The sequence below is a fragment of the Diachasmimorpha longicaudata genome, chromosome 17 (genome assembly GCF_034640455.1).
Source record: "Diachasmimorpha longicaudata isolate KC_UGA_2023 chromosome 17, iyDiaLong2, whole genome shotgun sequence".
Lineage (NCBI taxonomy): Eukaryota > Metazoa > Arthropoda > Insecta > Hymenoptera > Braconidae > Diachasmimorpha > Diachasmimorpha longicaudata.
Window position 1 is genome coordinate 2,993,822 of NC_087241.1, and position 24,489 is coordinate 3,018,310.

At 35.2% G+C, this 24,489-nt stretch overlaps 2 protein-coding genes across 2 annotated transcripts in view; both read right to left on the bottom strand.

Moving 5' to 3' along the window:
• Positions 1–18,422, bottom strand: part of LOC135170518 (dynein axonemal heavy chain 2) — a 43,485-nt gene extending 25,063 nt beyond the window's left edge. The window contains exons 1-20 of the mRNA XM_064136420.1: positions 18,405–18,422; positions 17,757–18,179; positions 17,475–17,626; positions 16,856–17,106; positions 15,026–15,246; positions 14,837–14,951; positions 14,345–14,516; positions 12,088–12,263; positions 11,281–11,443; positions 9,611–9,835; positions 9,233–9,521; positions 8,933–9,070; positions 8,462–8,632; positions 7,655–7,946; positions 6,613–7,114; positions 5,490–5,675; positions 5,027–5,413; positions 1,436–1,656; positions 583–808; positions 418–518 (exon numbers count right to left, since the gene is read on the bottom strand). Of these exons, the coding sequence (XP_063992490.1) occupies positions 418–518; positions 583–808; positions 1,436–1,656; positions 5,027–5,413; positions 5,490–5,675; positions 6,613–7,114; positions 7,655–7,946; positions 8,462–8,632; positions 8,933–9,070; positions 9,233–9,521; positions 9,611–9,835; positions 11,281–11,443; positions 12,088–12,263; positions 14,345–14,516; positions 14,837–14,951; positions 15,026–15,246; positions 16,856–17,106; positions 17,475–17,626; positions 17,757–18,179; positions 18,405–18,407 (4,414 nt within the window). The 5' untranslated portion in view covers positions 18,408–18,422. The remainder of the gene's footprint in view (positions 1–417; positions 519–582; positions 809–1,435; positions 1,657–5,026; positions 5,414–5,489; positions 5,676–6,612; positions 7,115–7,654; positions 7,947–8,461; positions 8,633–8,932; positions 9,071–9,232; positions 9,522–9,610; positions 9,836–11,280; positions 11,444–12,087; positions 12,264–14,344; positions 14,517–14,836; positions 14,952–15,025; positions 15,247–16,855; positions 17,107–17,474; positions 17,627–17,756; positions 18,180–18,404) is intronic.
• Positions 18,423–19,589: 1,167 nt separating this feature from the next.
• LOC135170524 (dynein axonemal heavy chain 2-like) lies at positions 19,590–22,354 on the bottom strand. Its single transcript, XM_064136440.1, has 5 exons — positions 22,087–22,354; positions 21,004–21,296; positions 20,668–20,919; positions 20,049–20,176; positions 19,590–19,875 (listed from the first exon to the last, which is right to left on the bottom strand). The coding sequence occupies exons 1-5, from the start codon at positions 22,180–22,182 to the stop codon at positions 19,736–19,738; spliced, it is 909 nt and encodes a 302-aa protein (XP_063992510.1). The 5' UTR covers positions 22,183–22,354; the 3' UTR covers positions 19,590–19,735.
• Positions 22,355–24,489: the final 2,135 nt, after the last annotated feature.

A 24,489-nucleotide genomic window follows, 5' to 3' on the forward strand; every position in this document is an offset into this window, starting at 1 on the left:
ACGACTTATTTTTTATCATTAAAAAACGATTCAAAAACTAATTTTCAATTTTTCGTCAGTGGTAAACAGTGATATCCACATAAAATCTTCATCGTCATTTTTTTATATACAATTTTCAAATGAATTTCTTTTCCCCATTAAAATTTAAGTGACCTCCCTATCCAATAATTCTAAACCACTTAATTAATCAATTTTTTCCGGAATCATTTACCAGAAACTCCGCAAGTCTCCGCTTCTCTCCATCGCCCATTTTATTTTCATTCAATTTCATCAACATTCCATTCGGAAGAAAATTCTCGGCAGAATCAATAGAAAAAAAAATCAAGGGATTTCCGCGAATTCCATCAGCGCGTCAGATGGTCGCTACGTATTTTTTCTAACGCAATTGAAATTTCATTCAAATATGCAAACACTCACCGAATATGGGACAGCGTTTTTCCGGGCAGAGATTGTGGAAGGTGAGCTCAAAGTACTTTCCCAATTGTTCATTCATTTGTGCGATGAACCAGTCGCGGTCTCTGTGTAAATTGAATGAATGAAGTGAGTTTTTTTTTGTTCACGAAGAGTTATTTAATCCATTACCTTTCATCGATAAATCGGTCACTGAAGACTCGGAAAATCTCGTGCACCCATAGGCGAAGAAATGTCGTGCGAGAATACTGGTAATCTTTATGGCTTCGAAGAAGTCCTTGAAATACTTTGGAGATATCTCGAAGATTGAATAAGTAGTGAATTTTCATGGGGGTGGGTAGCATAGTGCGGCTGACGTTCTTGTATATTTCCAGCGTCGATAATGTGATTTCATTTGCTACACAATTGGATAATTTAAGAGTATATTAAAGGCTTTATATTTGGAAAATATATAAATATAGCCCCCTCCCCATTTATTTTATTATATGGAGAGATGCATTATGTATTATGTTCTTGGATACGTTAAAAAAACCTAAAGTTGGTCTCCACCTTCCAGAGTTCAATAAATATTTTTAATTTCACCAATTACGAACCCAAAATTGTATTAGATATGATTAGATTCTGATAATTAGATAGATAATAATATAGCATTTGTCGTATTAATATCCAGATAGTTGTTTGGAATGGACTAGAAAAGAGTTTACACGAAAGAAAATTAGAAATTTGATTCAATTTTACGAACTTTGAGGGAATAATTGAACAGAAAAATAGCGTGTCATTAACTTTCGAATTATTGAAACAGAAAATCCATAAATTTGATGATTTTTCACAGACGAGATTCTTTGAAATTTCTGGTGAAATTAAATAGAACAAAATTTATCGGCATTTGACCTAAAAATTCCGAGAAAAACAATTCAATAGGGCAACTATCACGACAGGGCGTGCTTGCAGTACGAATTTTACCGCAACGTTCAATCGCGCAGAGGGAGACGTAATTTCTATCAAGTATGATTGATTCTCTCACCAATTCCTTTCACCTCAGGATGAAAGTCAAACAGCTGTTGATTCAGCAGAGTTCCGTAAATCCTCAGAATCTGTTTTTCTATCGGGAATGTGACGTTGATGACGTTGAATTTCGTGAGAAGGCGGTCTGTAATTGTGTTACGACCACCACCGGGAGGACCCATTGCGGCCATCAATTGTGTCTTCTGGATGTACTTTCGAGTTTGCTTTTGCCGATCGTACCTGTTGAATTCAAATGAATTTACGTTAAAAACATTCATCGAAAAAACTTGTGATTGCATACGAAAATTTCCGGAATTTCGAGAGATTACTCTGTCAAATTGATGCAGTTTTATTGTCATAATCAATAGAAAATATTCTGCATAACAATTGAATAGAATAGAATTCCATTCAGATGTATCTTTTTTTTAAATAAAATATTTTCTCGAAATAGTTCTACGATTTTCTAATTCAATAGTTAATATCAATGGAATGCAATGGTTTTATCATGAAATTTTCAATGGAAAAAAAAGTTTTCCAGCAACAAATTTTCCTGATTTTTTGTTAATTGACACGTATAATTGGAGCATAATTTTTTAAAATCATCATACGAAATCTTGACTTATTTCACATCGTCTCTGAATATTAAACGAGCAAATGGAAATAAACGTTGGTCTATTTCCACGTCGTAATGTCGAAGAGGAGCGCGCCGTCAGACTAATCACTTTAAATCTGACATGTTCTACAATGATTTGACAGCGGAAATTCCGAAAGAAAGTACATGCGTCAACCTAGCGCCCACTATTTTCATAAGACATGCTATTTCCCAACTGGAAATTCAGACTAAACACGTCAAAATTTCCGATTAAAATTTCTTCTTCAACTAAAGATTATTTCCTGAGAATATTCTCAAATTTTATCAAATAATTCCTTCAACTTCAAGCTCTTTATTGATTTCCTCTCAAAATTGTGAGAATACCAAAGGGATAATCAACTGTCCATTGGTTAACTGGTAAAATTACCGGAAACCTGTAAAAATATAATTTATTCAAAATTTTCGTGAGCTGCTCCATTCATCAGATCTAAATATTGAATCGTCCCCTGTCAAAAAAATTGCGCTTGAAATATCATCAAGAAAACGTTGAGCTTTTTGTCAATCACTCACTCGCTGGGAATTTTTATGTAAAATTAAATTAAATTTCCATTCATTCGTATATCCTTTCGAGTTTTTACGATTTGTTCCCATCCCACTGTTCCCTTTTCCGCAGTCGTCATGGGCCAAGGAAAAACCCTCACACCGAGGGGATAACCGTTGGCTCGGTACAGTTGTCTCTTTTACGATACTCCCGCGAAACAATGAAACTGAGAAATTAGAGACGCCAGAAAATTGATGCAACGGCTGGGAATCGAACCCACGATCCACGTCAGTCTAACAATTTTATTTATTAAAATATCCACGGAGAGAAAAATACTGTGATAGTTCCCTTTAATTCCCTACAAATTAGGGCGTCTTAATCTAGAGTACAAACAAAGACTGATAGACCAGCCAAGGAAGAAGAGAATAGAAGCTCAGTATTTAAAACGAAAAATTAGAAGCATCATATAATATGTAATATATGATTAAAATAAATAGCTACACGGAGAAAAAAAGACAGAAAGTACGTGACTAGTCACATAATCGTGGGCTGAAGAATATTTTCAGTCATTTTTATCTAAAATCATGATAAAAAATGAGAGACGAGCAGTAAATTTTCCTTCTCATATCGTATTTTCTTCAGTGTTTTTCTCTCAGTCTAAGTATTTTTTCCAAATCTGGAAAATAACTTTCACGAAACCACCGTCAAACTTTCCCCAATAACACCATAATTTTTACCAAACAGTCAAAACAAAACACAAATATCCAACAATCAATTAATTTCTCCTGAATTCTTCTAACGATTCACGAAATAATTTCTAAAATCTAAGACTAGTTGCCCTGAACTTTCAACACTAAAATTTCAGTTGGACGAACCCTTCGATTTCGACAATGAATTGGAAATCTTCAAACGCCATTGACACATCAGTGATATCGAACCCAACTGAGGAATTTCATGATCGATTTTTTTTTCAAATTGAATTCAAATCGAAAAATCAAATCCAACTGTTCTTCAATTCGAATGTGCAAGCGTTACAGCGATTGTTAATTTGTTCATTTCGGAATTATCCCGGTCCCCACCCTTACATAGCGTTCGCATCGACCGGCGAGGAATATGTTAACAGTTGAGCGCAGTTTCAATGCGAAGCCGTGTCAGTAAACGTGGCTTTTCTTCCATTCATTCTACATTGATTTTCCCATTTTTTGAGTTCTCTGCCTTTCAACAGTACTTCTGAGGGTTCAGAGAATTCCATAGTACACTAGATTCAATGATCACGGTGGATGGTATTAGCCAACGTCATTATTTTTTCATTTTACCATAGAATTGGGCATTTAATCAGAACCTGCGCAGCAAAAAGCGAATTCCTACATTTCACACGTCTTCTCTCGACATTTTTCACAGACTAAAAACCCCAGAATGAAACTAAAGATAAAAATTCATAATTAAAGAGACGACAAGAGCGATAAAAATCATTGAATGGAATAAAAAAATTTAGTTGAACTCTTTACGTAAATATGGTAAGTTGAAGGGGATGACCGGGCCAATGATGATGGCCTTTGTGGGTGCGCACTAGCTGCCTTCTCGTCGCGAACCCTCGGTAATGGTAAATACTGGGGTAGCTTGATACTTTGAAAAAATAAGTGCTTCATTACAATTTGAATTTACATGAACATCACATAATTGAAATTTTTTTTCAACTGCTTTTAGAAGCAAAAACGCAAAATGAGAAGTCGCGTACATCTACGTGAGTTCGCGAAGAGAAATTTGCTCGAAAAATTCTAGCGGAAGTGCTGAAAAAAATTATGCAATTCAACGACTGTGAAAAGTGCTGCTCAGGTACAGTTTGCTCTCATTGCCAGGGAAATTCCTGGAGTTTCGATGAAATTTCAGTAAAATACAGAGGAAAATTCATGATTTTCATAATAAAATTTCCACTGACAGCAAGGATTACTCAATTTTTACTAAAAAATATCTCTCTGTCCCTCTTTCATTCGTTTTCAGAAATATTACACAACGGCAGAATAAAACCAAAAATTTTCGACATTTCAAACATGAATGAATACACTTTTGTACATTCATACGCTTGAAAGCCGTGCAAATTTCAACTTTATCAAACATTTTTCTAGTAATGGAAAAATGTCGATAGAGGAATATGAAATTCAGACCGACGCTGTAGCCACCTGCAGACGTATCAATATTATTGCATCGATTTCGCGAAAAAATATCCATTAGTCCCCCTACCGGTCAGTTAACCAATATCCAACTACTTTAGTCTGTGTCCCAGAGGTCTAATAAAGTCGAAAGAACCTGGAACTGGTTCATCCCCAGTTGTTTGATTTGTTTGGTAATTTTTCCCCAAACTTTTCTCTCTGTCTACGACACTGTAATTTTTTTCCCTCCCCAATTTATAGCAAAACATTCTCATATTTTTTCTCCACCCAACGACTAGAAACTTTTCTATGGAATTGTCCTCTTACCAAAATTGATAATCGATGAATTGTCGAACAAGTTCTAACGGAGCTTGTGACCCATACGTATCCTTCATTGGCATATTGAAATCATCCATAAATGTTATCATTGTTTTTCCAGCTGTTGGAATATAAATTTGTCTCGTACGTTTCTCCAATCTACTCTCGATTGTCTCTTGAACATGATTTGAAGATGTTTGACTAGACATATTGATGGTAAGACAGGTGTACTTAGTTTTTTCAAATGACTCCAGTACAGTTTGTGCTATCGATGTTTTTCCAGCACCAACAGCACCAATGAGAAGAACCGGGTAATCTTTTTCCAATAGATTTTTCACTAGATATTCATATCTGACAGTATCCACTGTTGGAACAGTAATCTTGAAAAAAGGCAGTCTAAAAAAATAAATATACGTTATGTTACTGGGGAGTGGGAATTTCAGCAACTTTATCTGGTAAATTTTTCCTATACCCGGATTGATAGCGCCATGCAAGGGGCAATTTTTCTTCCCACGAGACGAAACCACGTTGTCTGACGTCGACATAATACTCGTATACAGTATCCTTGAGGGGAAAAGCTCCTTCCATTTCCCTTATGTAGTTATCCATTCTCTGTCTTCCCACTTCGTCAACGGATCCACAGAGTGACCAGATCGCGCTGTGACATATACATATGAGAATCGTATGAATATAAAAAATAACATTAAATGCAAAACAGGTGGAGAACAAACGAGTCATCTTGAATCACCACTTCGTTACTGAATTCTGAAATTGTTAGTAATTTTTTTTTTAAACGGAAAAAGCACGAACAATTCCACCTGCCGTAATTTTTCGGGGACTAGTAAAATTTAATTAAAAGTTCCCGAACTATCATAGCTACGAAAATAAAAATTCTTGGACGGTCAATAATTTCTAGGGAATTGGCGCCTTTTTACGTCCTGGGATACGTAAATTTTTACGGATGAACGGGATATCCCTACTTCGCGGCTCATCTCCATCTCAATCTCGGTGAAAGGGTATGACAGATGACTCATTTTTACGGAATTCTACGGAATTCTGCGTAAAGGTTACGTGACGGAAACGTAAAATTTTAACTCTGACTCGTAATTTTCATTGAATTTGACTTGGCTTAGGAATTACCTTTGGGAACGTAATTTTTTACATTTCCTCTTCTAGTATATTTTATTGAATATTTCGATCCGCGTGGAGTTAAGCGAGGAAGCAAGACGATCATTTACGGCTCGTTATATTGGGGTTGTCATAACATTCTGGAGAAGTGATTTTAGAAGATGAAATTTTTTTTTCAAGATTTAAATACATAGAACCGAAGGGGAATGTTTAGTCTTGTCTAATCCTGCAGTCTCGCCATTTTGGGGGGTCTTTATTTTTCATTTAGATGGATCATGGATTATGGAACATGTGATGGAACAGCTGGTATAAATTAATTGATTGGAAACTATCAGCTTTTGTCAAAACAAGTGAAAAATAAAATTTTTGAAGCCATCAAATCAACAAAAATCACGATTACAGTATTTGGATTTTGCAATTTGCATGTGTCTGTCTACGTAATAAAGAATGAAAATGTTAATACTCACCAAAAGAGAAACCATATTTTGCACATGAGGTTGAACTCATCCCTGTTCGATGTGAACTCTACTCCATTTTCGGGAGTTGCTAGGATTTTCAGAAGCTTGCAGAGACTTTCAACTGAATTGAGCTCGCTAACAGCAATAGTTTCCGTGCATTTATTCCGTTTAAACGTGAGAATGTCGTCCACAAAGCGGTGAAATAATTTTTCCATTTCTTCAACAAACTCTGGTGTATTTTTATAAGTTTGTAGCCACGAATTGACAAGTGGCTGCCATCCTAAGTCCTTGTAATCATTGTAAACCATTCCTGCGCGAGATACAGTTGCAGGTGAAGCTACTGCTAAATTTTGAACCTCAAATAAAAGTGAAACTTGATGTGGCATCGTTATGCGTTCGTTGTTGATCAATGTCAGTATTTTATTGTCATCCATAACGCTATTCATGTTCTCGATCCAAACAGCATCAATTGGACCGTCAAAGAGTATCCACTTTTCATCTGGGCTTTCATCTGTGGAATCATGGATGACAACTATTTAATAGAAAAATCGATCGGATTTGCCAGACAATTCTATTCAAATGTTTCATAGAAAGGATTTTGTATAACAGAATAAAAAAGGTTTTTTCTATACAATTTATCTTCATCAGATATTTTTTGTGGAATTAACGTCGGTCATATTCCTATTGTTTAAAAATTTGCAATTATATTCTAACAATATACTGCTTCACTAATTGAAATTCCTGGTGCACTTCTGCGAAAATTTTATCGTATTGCAATTCCACAGAAAACAAAAATTGTTTATAAATTCTCAATTCCTCAAAATTTTTAAATCATTTCCAACTGATTATCGATATTTGATTTGTAGATTCAAATTAAATATCATATTTTTTATAGTAAATTCAAATAGAAAATTACTGACTAAGTATCTGTGAGACTTCAATTTCTTTCTGGTTATTGTATAATGAAACGTCACTCCCAATGCTATTTGAAAGGCCATATCATTGTTTTAATTAAAAAAATATCATGAATTGAACAATGGCTGTCGCTCACCAGAACAAGTTTTTCTCATAATAGCGGATATGACTCCGTCGAACCATTCACCAGTTTTGAGATTATATTCACCGTACAATTCCCCCAGATTCAGTGCTTTGGGGTTGATCGGATATACGTCAACTGCTTTGAAACCAGCCCTCCCATCTTTCTTCATCGCTGTCATCGTATTCCGCAAAGTTTTCCATGTTACCGATTTACCGGTATTTGATTCACCAACAATCATTGTCGAGTGCCTCGAATTCTGTGTTTCATACAACTCAATCACTTTCGTCAGTAGATTTGGAATTGGCTGAACAAAAATTAAGAATCGAATCATTAAATTGTTATCGCCCAACTAATGTTAAAAGATTTACCATACACTATTTCTACAAATGATTTTATATAGCACTGCACTGAGAGAGATTATTTTTGATAAAAATTACCGTTCCCTTCTAAAATTCAATTCAATTCTTTATGTATAAATATTTAATTTCACTTTTCGTTTGAAAAAAAAAAATGCTCGGGTGAGATTATTTATTATTATTTGCATATATATTATATATTATATATATAGCACATAATATATTATTCGTTTGGCCAAAGATATCACTGGCATAAATTTTGAACAGAATATTTAAAACTAAAAATGAACGAATAGCCGAAGAATTTTCTTTTTTCAAGACTTTTTTCCGTGACTGCATCAATGATTGATCGATACACTTTATTGGCACCGAACACCCGCGTTCCTCTCCTTCAATGACTTAAGGGTAGTGTATGACAATAATAGAAAGGCATTATTACGAGAATAAATGATTGAGAATGTACCTGCAAGTTGGAAGCGACTGCTTCTTTAGTGATATATTCCAACATATGGCTGTAGTCTATTGTCGGTACTGTTGTGTTAGGAAAAAGGTCCGACGTGATGCCGTTAAATAAGGGTACGTCATCTGCCGTCAACTTGGCTGCATTCATATCCTTCATGGCGAGGATGATAACCTTGATAATATGAACAGAATAGGATGAGTTTTTTTTTAAACATTAGTAGCGAACAGACAGAGAGAGAGAAAAATTCCGTAAAAATTGACAGTTCATTCATTGATTATGGAATTGACTGGGAAATTTGACGTAGCAGGAGTAATTTTTCCGTGACGATTGGAATAAAAATTACTGAATGTTCAGGAAAGATTTGGCTAAATTTCCGGAAGAATATTGCAACTGTAATTCGTTCTTGAATTACGGAAAAATAGGTAATTTTTATGGAATATTTCTCTGTGGAAGTGGTGAGTAAAAATTAACCTCTTCGTCCAGTAAATTGGCGTGCTGACGTCGCTTTTTACCTGCATAACGTGTCAAAGTCACTATTCCACGAAGACCGAAATCGTAGTGGTGTTGCTGACTGAGTTGCTGTTGTGCCAGGGTGTATAACGTGAATATCTATATATTCAAAGAGAGAAAAAAATTGTGGATGATTAAGAATTGCCTGGGCATGAGAAACGGACCAGGCCCAATTTGTCCGAATTTCAGGCCAAATCCTGAACCTGAACCGTCGAGTCCTTCCGCGGTTTTTCAATTTTGAAAAAGAAAATGATTTATTACCTTCTTGGCCAGTACTCTCGTGTTTCGAAATCCCTCACCAAACAAATTAATTTCCGCAATCATACTGCTATCCGGTCGCATCATGGATATCGGTCGAAACATTGATTTCAAATTATCCGGGAGCTCTGTTCGACCTGCATACCCAGGATTCATTGTAATGAATATTCCACAAGTTGACTTGAGCCCGATATTGAAGCCTTCAAATATAAATTCAGTCAACTTTTGCGATAGAGCTGATAAAATTGAGAGAATCTGTTGTGCAACGACTGATAACACCTCAACATTTATTCTGTGAATGAGATAATAAATATGATGAGAAATGAACTACTGCACTTTCGATGGAATTCGTATTATGAATATTATTTCACTAAGCACAACCTGTTGAACTCGTCGAAGCAGCCCCAAGCACCGGTCTGTGCTAAACCAGAGAATAGTCTTCCCATGCTTTTGTAGTCTAGGCCCTCTGAGCAATTTTGAACAATCACATTGAACCCTAGTGCTTTACCAAGATCTTTTACAGTCTCTGTTTTTCCAGTACCAGCTGGACCTTTTGGACTTCCACCGCGATAAAGATGAAGAGCAGTTGTTAATGTGATGTAGCACCTGGAAGAATATTTAAATTATTTAATTAATCCATATAATTAATATTATCTAATTAAATTAATTGAATTAATATAATTCAATAAAAGGATATTCTACACTATTTCCGCTTAAATTCACGTTTTTTTCACGAAAAATGACTCAATATTTTCTAAAAAAAAAGCACGAACAGAATCTCGGACAGTCTGAACTTCATTGAGAAAATCCAAAGGTCACGAGCTTTATAATCGATATAATTGGTAATAGGTTCTTGAAATTCTCTCTAGAAATCATAAAATTGTCAAACTTTGACGGGGAATCACCAGGAAATGGACGCCATGTTTCATGGGACGGTGAATATCTATGTTGAATTTTTCAAAGGATATATTTAATGGATGCATGAGCACGATTGAATATTCAGAGCCTGGCTAGAGGAAATTTTTCATTCATCGAGAATATTTGAAACGAATTTTTATTTTTTCGCGCTTTCCCTTCTGGTTTATCTTCATTTAACTAATATTTCTCCATATATTCATATAATTCGTCGAGGCATGAAAAAATTATTGAAAATCAGTAGAAATTTTCTGAAAGACTATCCACCAAATCAATGACTTTAATTGAAAAATTAATCCCCCATTTGGCATTTTTTCTGTCAATGAATTCATTGCTGTGGAACTGATGGGAATCATATGCTCCAATTTATTGGCTGTTAAATTTTCACGTTACATTGAATCATTTATCAATTGATTTGTTCATTACAATTCAATTATCTCAGCAATCATAATTCCACTCTTTCAGTCAAATCACCAAATTTGTTATCATCGCTACAGTAAACTTGGGTTATTTATCTGCATGGAATTTCTAGAAAATTTCTTTTTTCAAAAAATTTCTACAATTTTTTAGAATTTCTGATGAAATGTCGAAATAAATTTCGAAACAAATTTCGGAACAAATTTCGAAACGAAAATACCTGACGGTACCGTAAATTTTCCGGAGAAAATACCCAAATCTCATCAGATCCTCACCGATCATGCTCTTTCCAAAAAAAAACATGATCCATTTCCCCCCGCTCCCCCATTCCTTATCAACGGTGATGTCCATTAATCACTGAATATCGTCGCAAGAATGATGACATAAATCTGTTTCCCAAACAGTACAACTGACTTTATACGATTCTTTACCCCATTCTCAAGAAAATAGTCTCGAGGGATTGGCAATCCACTAAGTGAATGTCCGATAAAGCTCGATACTAAAGACTATGCAAAACTCTCAATCGCGTTTTCGTGAAACAAATTGTCCCGTCGCATGCACCCGTCTGAATTTATGGTCCGCCCTAGTAAACCAATAAATTAGAGTAGAGTTCAAGCATTTTTCGCCTTTTATCGGGATTAAATCGATACTCAGTGAATATGAGACTTTTCGCCAAAAAAATTTTTTTTTTCCTATTACTCGTACAACAATCCGAATACCGATCAGTCAACGGGGTGATTACTAAACGCTCGGTATTGCCAAGGTATTCGTAGCCGTATCTGAAGTGAGTGTTGGTCTGTCTGACCACACAGTCGTCAATATCCCTATCCCAGTAGAATCGTAACTGAGATAACCACTCAAATGCTGACACATCTTTACAATCTGAAATGAAAAAGTTGTGATTGTTATTGATCTGTCAAACACAAAATGTAGGGGCACACGGAGTGCAAAAATATCGTAAATTCCCCAGAATATAGTTTGTTGGATATGTTTTTTCCCGGCAAAACATAATTCCATTGTTTCAACATTTTAAATCTTCATTTTACCAGTGCATTCTCTATAGATCGTAGATAATGACATATTTACTTGAAAATGACTCATCATTACATTGAAAGCATCTTATCACTTGCGATTCCATATTCCATAAAATATTTTTGTCGAGAATATACGATTTTTTAATATTTTTTTATAAAAATTACCAGAAACAAAGAGCTTTTGTGACCCAAATGTTCAGGCCAGTCACTCCCAGGTGAATCAAATACAATTCCAGACATGAGAATTGATCTTGATTTGATTAATAACGATTCATTAATGATTATCAGTATTTAGAATTATTTGGAATTATTTAACCCGAGGAAATCATAAATTTGGGAAATTTGGAAAATAATCATTTTTTGGTCGAGGACAGGACAATAATGAGATCGTCCAGCATAATTATCATATTTGGAACTGGATCTTGACATCAATTCACGAATAAAATAATTTTTGTTCTCAGTATATTGACATGACTGTGAACATTAACTAACCGTTCTTGTACATCGTCTCTATCACATCACGCGCATGAATTTCGATGACCACAATCGCTTTGTATTTTATCCGCTGAAGACGATCAAGATCACGTCGAAGGGCATCGGAGTACAAGGCCAGTGCCTGATTTTGCTTAGCTTTCAATTTTTTCAGCGGCTTCTTCGAGTCCATGAGTCTGTTACATTGGGGAAAATCGGAAAATCATGCGGAAAAATTTTAAAAAATTATTCTGGTGCCACCAGGGGAAAAGGATGCAAAGTCCTACTCAGGGAAATAATCCAGTCTTAACACTGGGAATTTTACTGACTTAAGGGTGACATGTTCCTGCACTTCTGCGGATATTTTTTTTTAAAATGCAGATTAATTTTATCGGTTGTCCTGGTAATTAGTGATGTGTCCAAAAAAATCAAAACCCTTTTTTTCACGGTAAATTTTCTATGCGTTCAGCATTTTCCAGTGCACTTGGGAGGCCCTGTTTTTGATCTCTTCCATCTTCTCGCATACCGCACTTGAGAAGTCTCTCAAGAAAACGGTAATAAACCGCAGAGAAGACCACTTTAACGGGTGATATAAATTTTGTAGCTAGATACAGGGACTAGATATTAAGAATAACTACCGTTTATAAGAGTATAATTTGAAATGCTATTGTATTTTCATTTAAACATAATATGCAACGGCTACGTAAATTGGTTCATCGCGTAAATAAAAAAAACCTCGTGAAAGATTTTTCCCTTCCGAGGTAGATTAATGATCAATTACTGTACGGTCGCCCCTGTCTAATCCCTAATTTTGAGACTATAAATAAATGATTTTGGAATCAAAATTAGGGCTTCACTAATTAGGAATCGCATAATTGTTTCAATGGCAATGTCGAACTCAGAGAATTTATTTGGAGTGAATGGATTACACGAATTCCGGGATTCTCTCATGCTCACTGCATCGGTCACAAGTTCTGTCATTAACGAAGGCTCATTATCTGCGGATTTCCTCGCATCCTGACTGGAATGAATGCGTGAAAGATAAATAATAGATAACAGATTTTCACCGGAAGACTACAAAGGTAAGGATTCTCATTACATTCGAGATAAAGATCCGAAAAATCCAATTTTTTTTAATTTCCCGAATTAATTACTCACTTCTCCCCGAAATCAATGGCCTGTGCGATTTTTCGATGACAAGTGTCTGTAAATTTCATTTTAAATTGAATATGACAAAAATTTGCAGATTTGAAAGGGAAAATTGAGACGAAAATTTTTCATAATGAAGTTACATAATTTTTTTCATCAGAGACAGTAAAAAATAGTTTATTTTATATTCCATTCAGGGATGTGACAGGGATTCAACTCAAATATTCACGGGCTATGGTTAGTATATGTAAACGAGTGAGAAAGATGAAGAAGTGAGAGTGGAATAGAACGGATGGAATTGAAATCAACAAGAAAATTGAGTCGAACTGAATTAGGTAAATAGCTTGAAGAGCGTGCAGACCCATAATTGTGCCCTTTGTGGGGTTCATACCAACTGACTCGCGAACCCCGAGTAATATTAAGTACTGTAGAAGCTTAATACTTTGAAAATTAGTGCTTCACTACCCGGTGAATTTATACGAAGACCTCAAGCAGTTGTTTTAAAATTCATTCAGAATCAAAAGCCACGAATTCGATGTTTCATATCTCTAAATGAGACTTGCCCTCAGCCTAACACATCACATAACAATAATAAAAATATTTACTAATCAGTAAATTGACAAATTCACTTTCAAATTCGAAATGAACAATCTCAAAAATCAGGAAGTCACCATCGTAGTGACTTTTCGACCCATTCGTCTGAAAAATTAACCCAAAACCTGTCGAGTAAATATTCTAACGACAACACCCTTAAGGCTTTTTTGCCATTCCGATTTGCCGACTGACTTTCCCTCCATAACTTTTCACGACAATATTTCATCCCCTCCGAATTAGTAGATCTGCCTAGTTACATAATTTTTTTTCTTCATCATCGCCAGTAAAATACTTTATCTTATATTCCATTCAGGGATGTGACAAGGATTCAACTCAAAATATTCACGGTCTATGGTTAGTATATGCAAACGAGTAAGAGATGTGCAAAATTGTGAGTGAGATAGAACGAAGGTGAACGTGGAATATGCAAAATTCTTCTTATTAGAGTAACCACGTCTGGCTTGCTTAAATCATCACCATCGCTCTATCTCTCATCTCAGTATTCTATCGTTGAATTTTATGGTACTGTACTCACTTGGTACGTAGAAGTGCTTTGGTACAGTCACTCGTCCACTGTATCTGAGTGGACGTTATTCCTGGCTGACTCGGCCACTCCTTCACCCACTTGTCTCGTTTACCCAAGATTTTCCGAAGCGCTACACGACAGTGTCGTAGAACATGCCTGAGGCAGTCTCGCATTCTCGTTTCTGGAACGAAAAAAAAAAAAAGAAGACGTAATCTTGTTTCCTTCGGGAATGAGCTCTCGTTCAAGATCGAACCAAATTTACGGAGAAGACAAAAAAAAAATATAAAAATAGAGAACGAGCCGAGAGGGGAGGGAGGGAGGGAGGGGGGGCAAAAAAGAGAGGATGATTTCGTGAAAGGGAAAGAATGCATTTACTCTCATTTTTTTTTTGTATAGAGAGATACAAAAGCTTAGTATTTGAGCAGACGATCGAAATGAATCACTGAGAAACAAGAGAATAGTCAGGCGCTCGGTAGAAAAGTAAAATCACGTTCCACTTACCCACTTGACAAAGCCAACACTCCACCTGTCCTTCCAATATTACTGGCTCGAGGAATTCAACGTATTCACTCTCGGTAGACAGCATTCCCTCTGCTAGGTATCTCCCTGTTACTGGCTGTAAACGAAATGATTAAATCCTGTTTATGGATGGATTGACAATCAATGGACTTATCTTGATGGATATCTTACCTTCGATAATTTCAAATACTTTATGTTGTCAAATAATTTTTTAATGTGGGGCTGAATGAGATCAGGGTGTTTTGAATTTGCCAGAATTTCCAACAAATCCTCGTTGGAGATGAAGTAGAAGCGTGGAAATGCGTGCCTTTTTGTTTCCAGATATCTCTCCAGGGCATGCTCAATGGATTCAAGTCTCAGGCTTGAGTTTTTCAGCATTTCGAGGAGATTTTCTGAGGTGGAAAGGACACGATTGTCAGGGAATTATTTATGCACTGCGACGAAACTTTTTTTTTGAAAAACTTCATCATTGTTTCAATCAAGAGATCTGTAGCTGGAAAATTTTCAAGAATTAAGTCTCTCGTGATGGGAAGCTGGGGGAATTGGAGGTTGATAGAAGATATTTCAGATGAAACTAGAAAACTGTTGGAAAGAACTGGGTTTCGATTAAATTTTCTTCGAGAGAATTTTAACAAAATTTGAATTGGTTTTGGTTTAATATTTTTTTGTTGATATCGAGTAGTTTAGAATTTTTTTCCTTTTGATTTAGAATTCACAGGAATTTTCGAATATTTTTCTAAAAATCCTCCTAAAATTATTTCATCTTGAGAGTGCTAGAGTTCAAATAAAAATGTGCATCTTGATTTGGAAAACGCTATTTATCGATCACGGTGTGGTAATCGCCATGATAACATGGACGATCGATGGTTACCCGTTGAGCTTGTTCACACCCGTATATTGTAGTTGACAGTAGTCGTTACTCGTCGACTCCCTCATTTCTGTATTGTTTTTTATCGTCGCGGAAAAGTTTTTGGTGTGTGTACTCCGTTCAGCGCTATATATCGTTTATATTTTTGTAATTAAGTTGTCACGATGGAAGTGACATTGTCCGCACCAGAATCCTAACTAATAGCGTAGCTAAACATTGATTGAGCAAACAAAACGCCCGGTGAAGCTTAAATATTGTTACGTATTTATACCATCAAACAGGGTGAGAACACACTCAACGAATTGTCAGCTCGAAGCGCATTTTAATATTGAATTTGGATAGGATTAGAATTTAGAGAGGACAGATGTTAATTCAGTCGTGAAGGGAGAAAATCAGATAAGTCACTTTTTTGTGAATGAGACTGGGAACTGCATGAGAAGGGCCTATTTGTCGATTGTTGTTCATAAAGTAATCGCAGTTTTTTTTTTATTTTGGTAGAGAACCGTCAATTTGTTTTATGACTTCAGGAGAAAGTTTAGGGTAGTCCTCGACGAATCCCACAAATTTCATGATTCAGTCAATTCAATTTAATTTTTAATTGAATTGATTTTTAATTTTTAATTGAATTTCATGATTCAGTCAATTCAATTTAATTTTTAATTAAATGAATCAGTCAATTCAATCAGTCAATCAGATTTCATCAGTCAGTTTTGATTCAGTCAATTCAATTTAATTAAAAATTAAATTGAATTGACTGAATTTAATTTTTAATTAAATTGAATTGACTGAATCATGAAATTATTTTTATTTATTCAAAGAAAAATTTAAAAGGGCCAACTTTGTCACTTAAGCGTAGAACTTGAAAATTAACGTTGTATATGTGTAAATTCAAATTTTACGTTAGAAATAAACTGTCTAAATCCAAATAGATAAATTCAATAAAATGAAAATTTTGGGGATTGAAATAAAGATTTTCGTGGTTTTTAAATCAAATATTTGACAAGAAGCGAAACATTTTTCTCATCTTCGTCAATTGACGACATTTTGATCGTGAAAATTTTCCAACTATAAGTTTCTTGATTGAAGCGTTTCTCAAAGAAAAATCGTTTTCCCTGTATGATAATTTTCTTTACCTGGTTGGAGACAAGCTTCGAGAACTCCTCTGGCATGCGCCATGCGAGACGTGATGGTTTTCCATGTTGCAGTAGATTTGTCAAAGTCATCGGTTTCCTTAGGTAGCTGTTTTCTTATGTCCTCTGAGTTGAAAATACTATCCAAATAGGTAAATTGTTTTTGCACTAGGAGGACGGTCTCAATTACTTCACTAACTGTGGATAAGGATTTTTCCCAATGTTCAACTTCCATGGCGAAGGGTTCAACAAAGCTGAAGCATAAAAAATGTCAACACTTACTAAATAAATCCAACAATCGCAGAGCAAAATTCATTTATACTTATGATTTCTTCAGCCCCATATCGAGGGAAAAAATGCCAGAGAAACTGTACATTTTTCCTCTCTTTACTCTGCAAAATTGACTCAATGTTATGGCACTTAATCTCAAATCTAATAATTTTATGTTGTGAATATTGTGACGTTAATGATAATGAAAAAGAATGAGTGACAGCTGGTTACGATAAAAGAGAAAAAATAATGACAATTCTTTTTCACTAATTTTCTGAGTTTTACGCTCATGACTGTACGTACCCAGTCCCATGACGGGTTTTCAGTAGTTTTAAAAGTGTTATATGCTTACCTCGTTGACTTCATAGCAGACAGCTGAACTAAATGTTCTTCCACAGTCTGGACGACTTCGTCAACCGATCGAAGGATAAAAATCCCTCGATTTTTGTACGGCGCCATATCCAGGAGTCGGTCTTCCCAGACAGTACAGATGTTTTTCAAGCCCTTTTAATATGATCAAGAGAATCCCTTATTTGAAAATCAGAACTGTTTTTAATAAGACAGTGCTTTTACCTTTTGTTTAATTATTGCACCGGTAATTAAAGCCCTAGTAATATAATACACAATTTTTTACCATTTCTATCATCAGTTCCATAGATGCAGCATTCGAAATATCATTAATCTCCTCAGCAAAGTCATACATTTGCATTTCCAATATGGCATGAAGCGTAAAATCCTCTGAATCTTGTTCAAAATCATGATCAATGATCGATTTAACTTTTTCCCAATGACGATCACGCATTGCTGAATTTTTCAGGTCACTCATTAATGGAAGAGTCCTTCGGAATCTGTCGACTCGTAATCGCGTCTGCTCGGCAATTTTCCAGCCTCTCTCCTTGAATTCTCGGGAGAGTTTCGTGAATTTGCGAAATAAATTGTTGGCGACAGTCTCTATTTCATCGATTTCAAGTGTCCAAAAATTTGATGTCTCATAGTGTGTCCAGATATCATCCCATTCTTTTGTCAATTGCCATGCTATCTCAATTGCTGCCAAATCCTGAAATATCGAAGGGACATTAGTCATTCAGAAGCGAAGTGGTAAAATGATACAAATTGACTGATCTCTGCGTCGGGTTTTGAGTAATATCTCCGGATCTACGAGCGATAGCGCAATTTTTGTTATAACATTTAGTGTTCTTTAGACCAATATTTGTAGTCAATTCAGTTCATTAAAAAAATCTGTTGATAATTATCATTCTTTCGGTCCTACAAAATTTATTACCATTTCTACTTTGGAAATTTCCCGTGAATCAGGCAGGGAGACGTCAAATATCTTGAGGTTCGCGGTCAAATCATGTCCTACACCCTTCAGATGTTCAATCTGCCCACGAAAATCTTCCAACCAGGCAAGGGCATCTATACAATAGAAATTAGTGGAAATTTTACAAGAAATAATACATTTTCTGATTTCAAAATTCTGAATTTGGGACCTGCGATTTTAAGTTTAGAGTCTTGAAAGCCTCAATTCAATAGCGAAGTGGTAAAACAACATAAGTCACTTTCGACCAGCTTTTGATGAATATCTCGAAATCTAAAAAAGGTACCACAATTTCTGTCGAAACTTTTTTGTGCAGTAAATTGAGTACTACAATAAATGTTATTACAAAAATTTCGCTATCTCCCTTAGTTTTAGAGGTATTGCCCCAAAAATTGACTCACAGATAAGTGAAGTTATCTCGTTTTACCACTTCGCTACCGAATTCGACCTCAAAAGTCAGCAAATAAATTTTGCTTTTGTTGCGTATCCTTTAATGACTTTTTTTATATTCTTGTCACCTTTTATGAAAAAATAGTAATTGAACCCACGTTCAATAGTTACGGAATAGCGACAAAATTGAAATTTTGGAAAATCACACTATTTACATTAACAGATGAGACAAGCAAGAACAAAGATGTAATAACAGAGTGAATTAAACGCACCTGTAGTTCTCCAAACAGCATCAAATGGTCCATTATCATGAAATTTCACCAGTAACCCAGTTGCATCTGCCGTGAATGTTGCGGCTTCTTCCAAGAGTTTGTTCTTGAACAACTCCTACCGAAAACAAAATTAACGCGAAGCTGTCTGGATAATTTTTCATGATTATCAGTTTTTACCACGAGAATCTGTGAAGAGTCTTCACACTCGTAATTTAATCGAAATTATTATTCCACTTATAAATTTTTTAAACTTTCGCAAGTTCAACAGCCCAGGGTCTGGACTATTTTCACTATTTAGCATATCTCCTCGACGAACACTAGCGATCAATTTGCCTTTTTTGTAATAATTATCGGCTGTTAAAAAATAAATAAAAATTTACTGAACATCTCAAATGATATGTCACCCTGAATCCGTGAATTGCTCAGTAATTATCACTGAATTCCGTTATTGAAAAGCCCTGAACGGTTCAATCAAAGAGTAATCCCTTCGTTTCACTGAATTTTTCTCTCAGTGTATGTAAACCATCGGCGTTCACATATGAAAGTATCTTCACCCACCTCGAGAATAGGCCACCGGAGATTTAAAAATGCATCATTGAACAGGCACATTGTCATCATTCTAGACATAAAGGCTTATGAAAAAGGACATTGTACCTTATTTTCTTCAATTGTCACCTCGGAGGTAGAAAGCAATGTGAGATATTGTCCCCAATAGATCTTCAGACCTTGCAACTTTCTTTTGAATTCCAGTGTCATGGGAATCTCGTACTTCACTGAATATATCACAAATACCAAGTTATATCACACCGAATATGATGAGATAATGTGTTAATGAGTTTGATAATGCATAGCGAAACTCCAGTAATCACTCGGGGATTTCTTGAATCTGTAATTCCTCCGGGCAATACCATCGATTGCTACTCTTTAATTCCCCTCAGGGATTTACCTAGTGTCTGGTACTGTTCCTGGAGCTTGGGGAATTCTTCTTCCTTCAGATGAATTTCTGTTTTCAGTCTATCGAGAAGGCACAACATAACTTGCATCTCCGTGAGATTCCTCGGCTCTTTCTCCACTCTGGAAAATTATAAAGATGGCGATGTTTATGTCTTACAAGTATTTAACATTTCATCATACGAAGAAATTGCAGGAGAACAGTTTTAGAGTAATTCATGAGCCACGTCGACTAATGGGACGGGAGTCTTATTTATATCGAGTCTTAATTCAGTTCCGGAGCACTAAACTTCGAAATAAAAAAAAAGTCCTTAATCATGAACTTAATTTAGTTACCAAATGGCGATTTTTTTAAAAATATTTGATGATTGTACTCAGTCGAAATCAATCAAAAGTCGATAATGTGAATGATTAATATTTTTCAAACGACATTATTAATATCTCGGTGAGGATTTGCTGTCATATACCTCATTAGAAAAAAATTGAAAATAATTTTTAGCGCTAACTTCGTATCAAGAAAGTGGGCCCTTTTCGTCAGGACGACCCCAAATCATTCTTGTTCCAGGATACTCCCTCGAAAAAGCCCTTGAATAATTCAAATATTTTCTATTTACTTATCGGAATTTTCCGCTATATACTGATACAATCCATCGAGCGTCATCTGAGTTATCCGTAGAAGAAGACCTGTCAGTTTTTGCTGCCATAGCGAACAGTCTTTTATTATAGCAGCTTTCAGACGATCGGAATTTATATCGAGAAAATGTACGGTAGTCACTGTTTCCTGCATTTTCACATTATTTGCAACTTCAGTGTATCGTCCAATGTCAGCGTCAAATGAAGCTACTGTAGGATTGAGTTTTTCATATCTGCAATGCAAATTTTAATTGAAATGCTTCAAGCCAGAGTCCAGGGGAATTAAACATATTAAATGTGTACGACGTTGAAAGAACCTCGTTATGAACATATCTCTGTTCACTTCCCATATGTCAGCAAAAGATTCCCAGGATTTCAGGTACTGTTGAATATGTTGAGTACAATATAATACTTCGTCATTAAGTTTCTCCTGGAGTTTGTGAAAATTATGATCTTCAGTCAAAGTTTCGTGGAGATCTTTCGAGTTATTTCCAGGGAAGGAAAATAAATCTCTCAATCTTGGAAATTTTCTTTTCAGAGGTTCTAGAAGATGACTGGTCAGACCGCCGATGAGCTCCGTGATTTCGTACAGAGAAGGTACGAAATTAATCTGGAAAGCATTACACGGTCAGAAAAAAATTGAATTTCATGGACCATTCACTAATTATTTCCAATGCAGTGATATTGGATACAATTTCGGAATCAACAAATCATTAAATCGAGTTTTACTGGAAAATGTGGGAAATTCCAGAATTTTAAGCACCAGGAAAATGAATGTGTTTTGACCTACGCAATTTTATAATTTTAATTGCTACGAATTGCTACAAATTGTAACTCGATTCGCACATTTTTTCAGCCTCCGAAAAATGATTCCAAAGAGTACGCGAAATACGGAAATTGGTATTTGCGGTACATCATGTGATTCAATTCACAAATCAATTGTGTTTTCATATATATGAAAAATCACTGAAACACCGGCTTTTTCCTGCCGAATCCCCCGTCACACGAAGTTCAGGGGAAATACCTGCGACGTCAGTATTTTCCACCCTTATTTTTTGCCAGTGGTTATAGATAGTCACTTTAGATTGTGTTGTCACGATGTATCTACGTTATCAGCTCTTACATCCGAATTGTGGACTTTCAAGATCATATCGATCCAAGACAAGCGTAAGTGCAACGAGTTTCTTATTTATACAGATACGCTGGTCTGTCATTAAGAGGTCGATATGATAAATATCCGCTGATAAAACGAATTAGTTATTTTAAATGAACAGAATTTCGTTGTAAGTCAGGGTCTATTTGGTTGCACAAAATGTTCATTCGTTAATAGTCAGCGAATTTCGTTTGGAGTTAATGAATCGTTCTATCAGTGCGGGGAATGAGACCATGAGATAACTCACTTTCTTATCAATGAGGTCAGCCTCAATATGGAAAACTGGAGATGTTCCAGTCGTTCCATGCAAGAGGTGGTACATCCTAATCATTGACTCCTTCATGCAAAATTTGATGGCCTCTTCCAGTAGTTTATCTAAGTTGATGAGATAAATCTTCCATGCGGTTGTACCCTTAAACGAAATGAGAGATACCAAAAGAGATTAGTCTCAGTATCTTGAGCTAGTATCGAGAGTGGAGTTATCCTCAAACTAAGTGCTATTTGCACTTCCAAACTTCACGATATTAAATTAAATAATGGGACGTAATGAAACGTAATCAGATGCATTTAAGACATAATAATTTACTGCAACAAAACGGTTCTACAATAGAACAATTGATCACCCCCCCCCCCCCCCTGTCCTTTTCCTCTCTCCCATGCTCATCACAATATAAATTCCTCAAGTAAATTTTGAAGTCTTCATTTGAAATCTTCTGCCTCTGGGGATTACGATTTTAAACGCTTCAATTCAAACTTCATTTGAGTTTAAAAAAAAAATACAAATTTAGAAAGAGAATATTATGGTTTTAGTGCAAGCGAGGGGGTGAATAAATAATACCCATTGCAAACCATTTGTAGCTGCCACCAGATAATTAACAGTCAACTTACTTCATCGATTGTTGACCGAAATCCTTCATAAACCGTCGATATGTATTGGGTTATCCCGTGGTATTTAGATTGTATCATCCGAAAGACTTTGTCTCTGAAACAAAATAGATTGATAAAAAATATATTTATGTATATTATATATAGGTAAAAGAATATAGTATGATACAGTGTAAAAAGCCTAAAATAAATGAATATATTTATATACATTAATGTAATACATTAATATTTTTATATACATTATTGTAATACATTAATATATATATTTATATTTATATATATTCAGAGAATTGTGTGGGTGAACCAATGAACGTTCTCTCCCAATTATTTTGGCTACACGAAAATCAGGAAGTGAACCGCTTCGCTGTTCCAGTAAAGCTTTCCCCAACCAGGAAGCGAGGGTCCAAGAATGAAAGGGCTCGTATTTCCGAATTGCCATTACAAGTGATAACATTGCCAGCATTCGTTTTTCACAGACTTCACGTGACATTCAGTTATTTCTGATACGATCCTCCAATCAAAGGCATTCGTCCTCAATTTCCATCCAAGGAATATAACGCCCTTGAGTGGTTACAATAACTCCCCTATTGGGAAGCGAGGCAATACAAAAAAAAAAAACCTCGAGGGACAGTTTTACACTGGCAATTTTCTCCCATTTTTAGTGAAAAAAAAAGGGTAATTGCTTTTGTTTCATTCTAGTATAGCCGTTTTTACTAATAAATCAGAAATATGTTTCCGAATGGACATGTTTTACGGTGGAAACGAGGAGAAAAATCTATGAATCATCGTGACCAAACACCTGCAGAATGCATAAGGGTCTAACGAATAACTAGAGAAGAGGGTGCGATTTGCGTGCTTACGATTGGACAATCGTATTCATTTATTTTTGATTGTTATACTAAAGAAAAAAATTACTTGTGTCAATTTCTGTCATTTGTGATGTGCATTAGAAAATTCTTATTGAATCTATTGCCCTTAAATAAATATTTATTATCCACATTTTATATTTATTATCCACATTTTGTCCTGTTTATTACCTCAACCGCTATGAACCTCGTGAGTGTTTATAGGAACTTTTAAAATTCTCCTTTCTTCACAAATGATAATTTTTTATATTTTATTAGACTGCTACATTCAATAACATTTCAATTTCTATTTCCTCTGATTTCTATTTTCACAACATATCAATATTATTCCATTGAAAAATATCCCGTGCAATGGTTGTACCATCTGGTAACAGATACTACCACAGACAGTATCATATATGTATAATACTGCCTGTAGCAGCATCCGTTCTCACTTCAATACATGTTTTGAAGTGAGAATAGCGACGTTATTTTTTATTTTCAAATAATATATATTTTTTATTCTCAAATAATCAATTTAGCAGACAGAATTTTTTACTACTGTTCCAATATTAGTTTACATTACCAGGAGGCCGGGGGTGAAGGGTCTTGTGACGGATGGGGTGAAAATAAAAATCAAATCTGTTGTGTTCTATAATTAATTATTTGGGGTTTTTGTGGAGAATATGGAGTAAAGGTTCTGAATATGTGAAATATGCTCAAATTATTTTGAAATTGTCCTTTATAAGTGAATGATCGAGTATAATAAATAATTTGGATAAAGAAATGATTTGGAATCTCAAAAATGAGGAGAAATATTTTTTTAAGATTGTGAAAGCTTGAAATATATAATCATCAAAAAGAAAGAATATAGAATGTACATTTTTAGATGTACTTTATAAGATAATCTTAATAAATCA

Coding starts and splice junctions, on each gene's coding strand:
- LOC135170524 (XM_064136440.1), bottom strand. CDS start 22,182: ATGAAGGAGTCAATGATTAGGATGTACCACCTCTTGCATGGAACGACT. Junction 20,920..21,003: donor AGAGATATGTTCATAACGAG/GTTCTTTCAACG, acceptor TTTGCATTGCAG/ATATGAAAAACTCAATCCTA. Junction 20,177..20,667: donor ATAGCGGAAAATTCCGATAA/GTAAATAGAAAA, acceptor ATAATTTTCCAG/AGTGGAGAAAGAGCCGAGGA.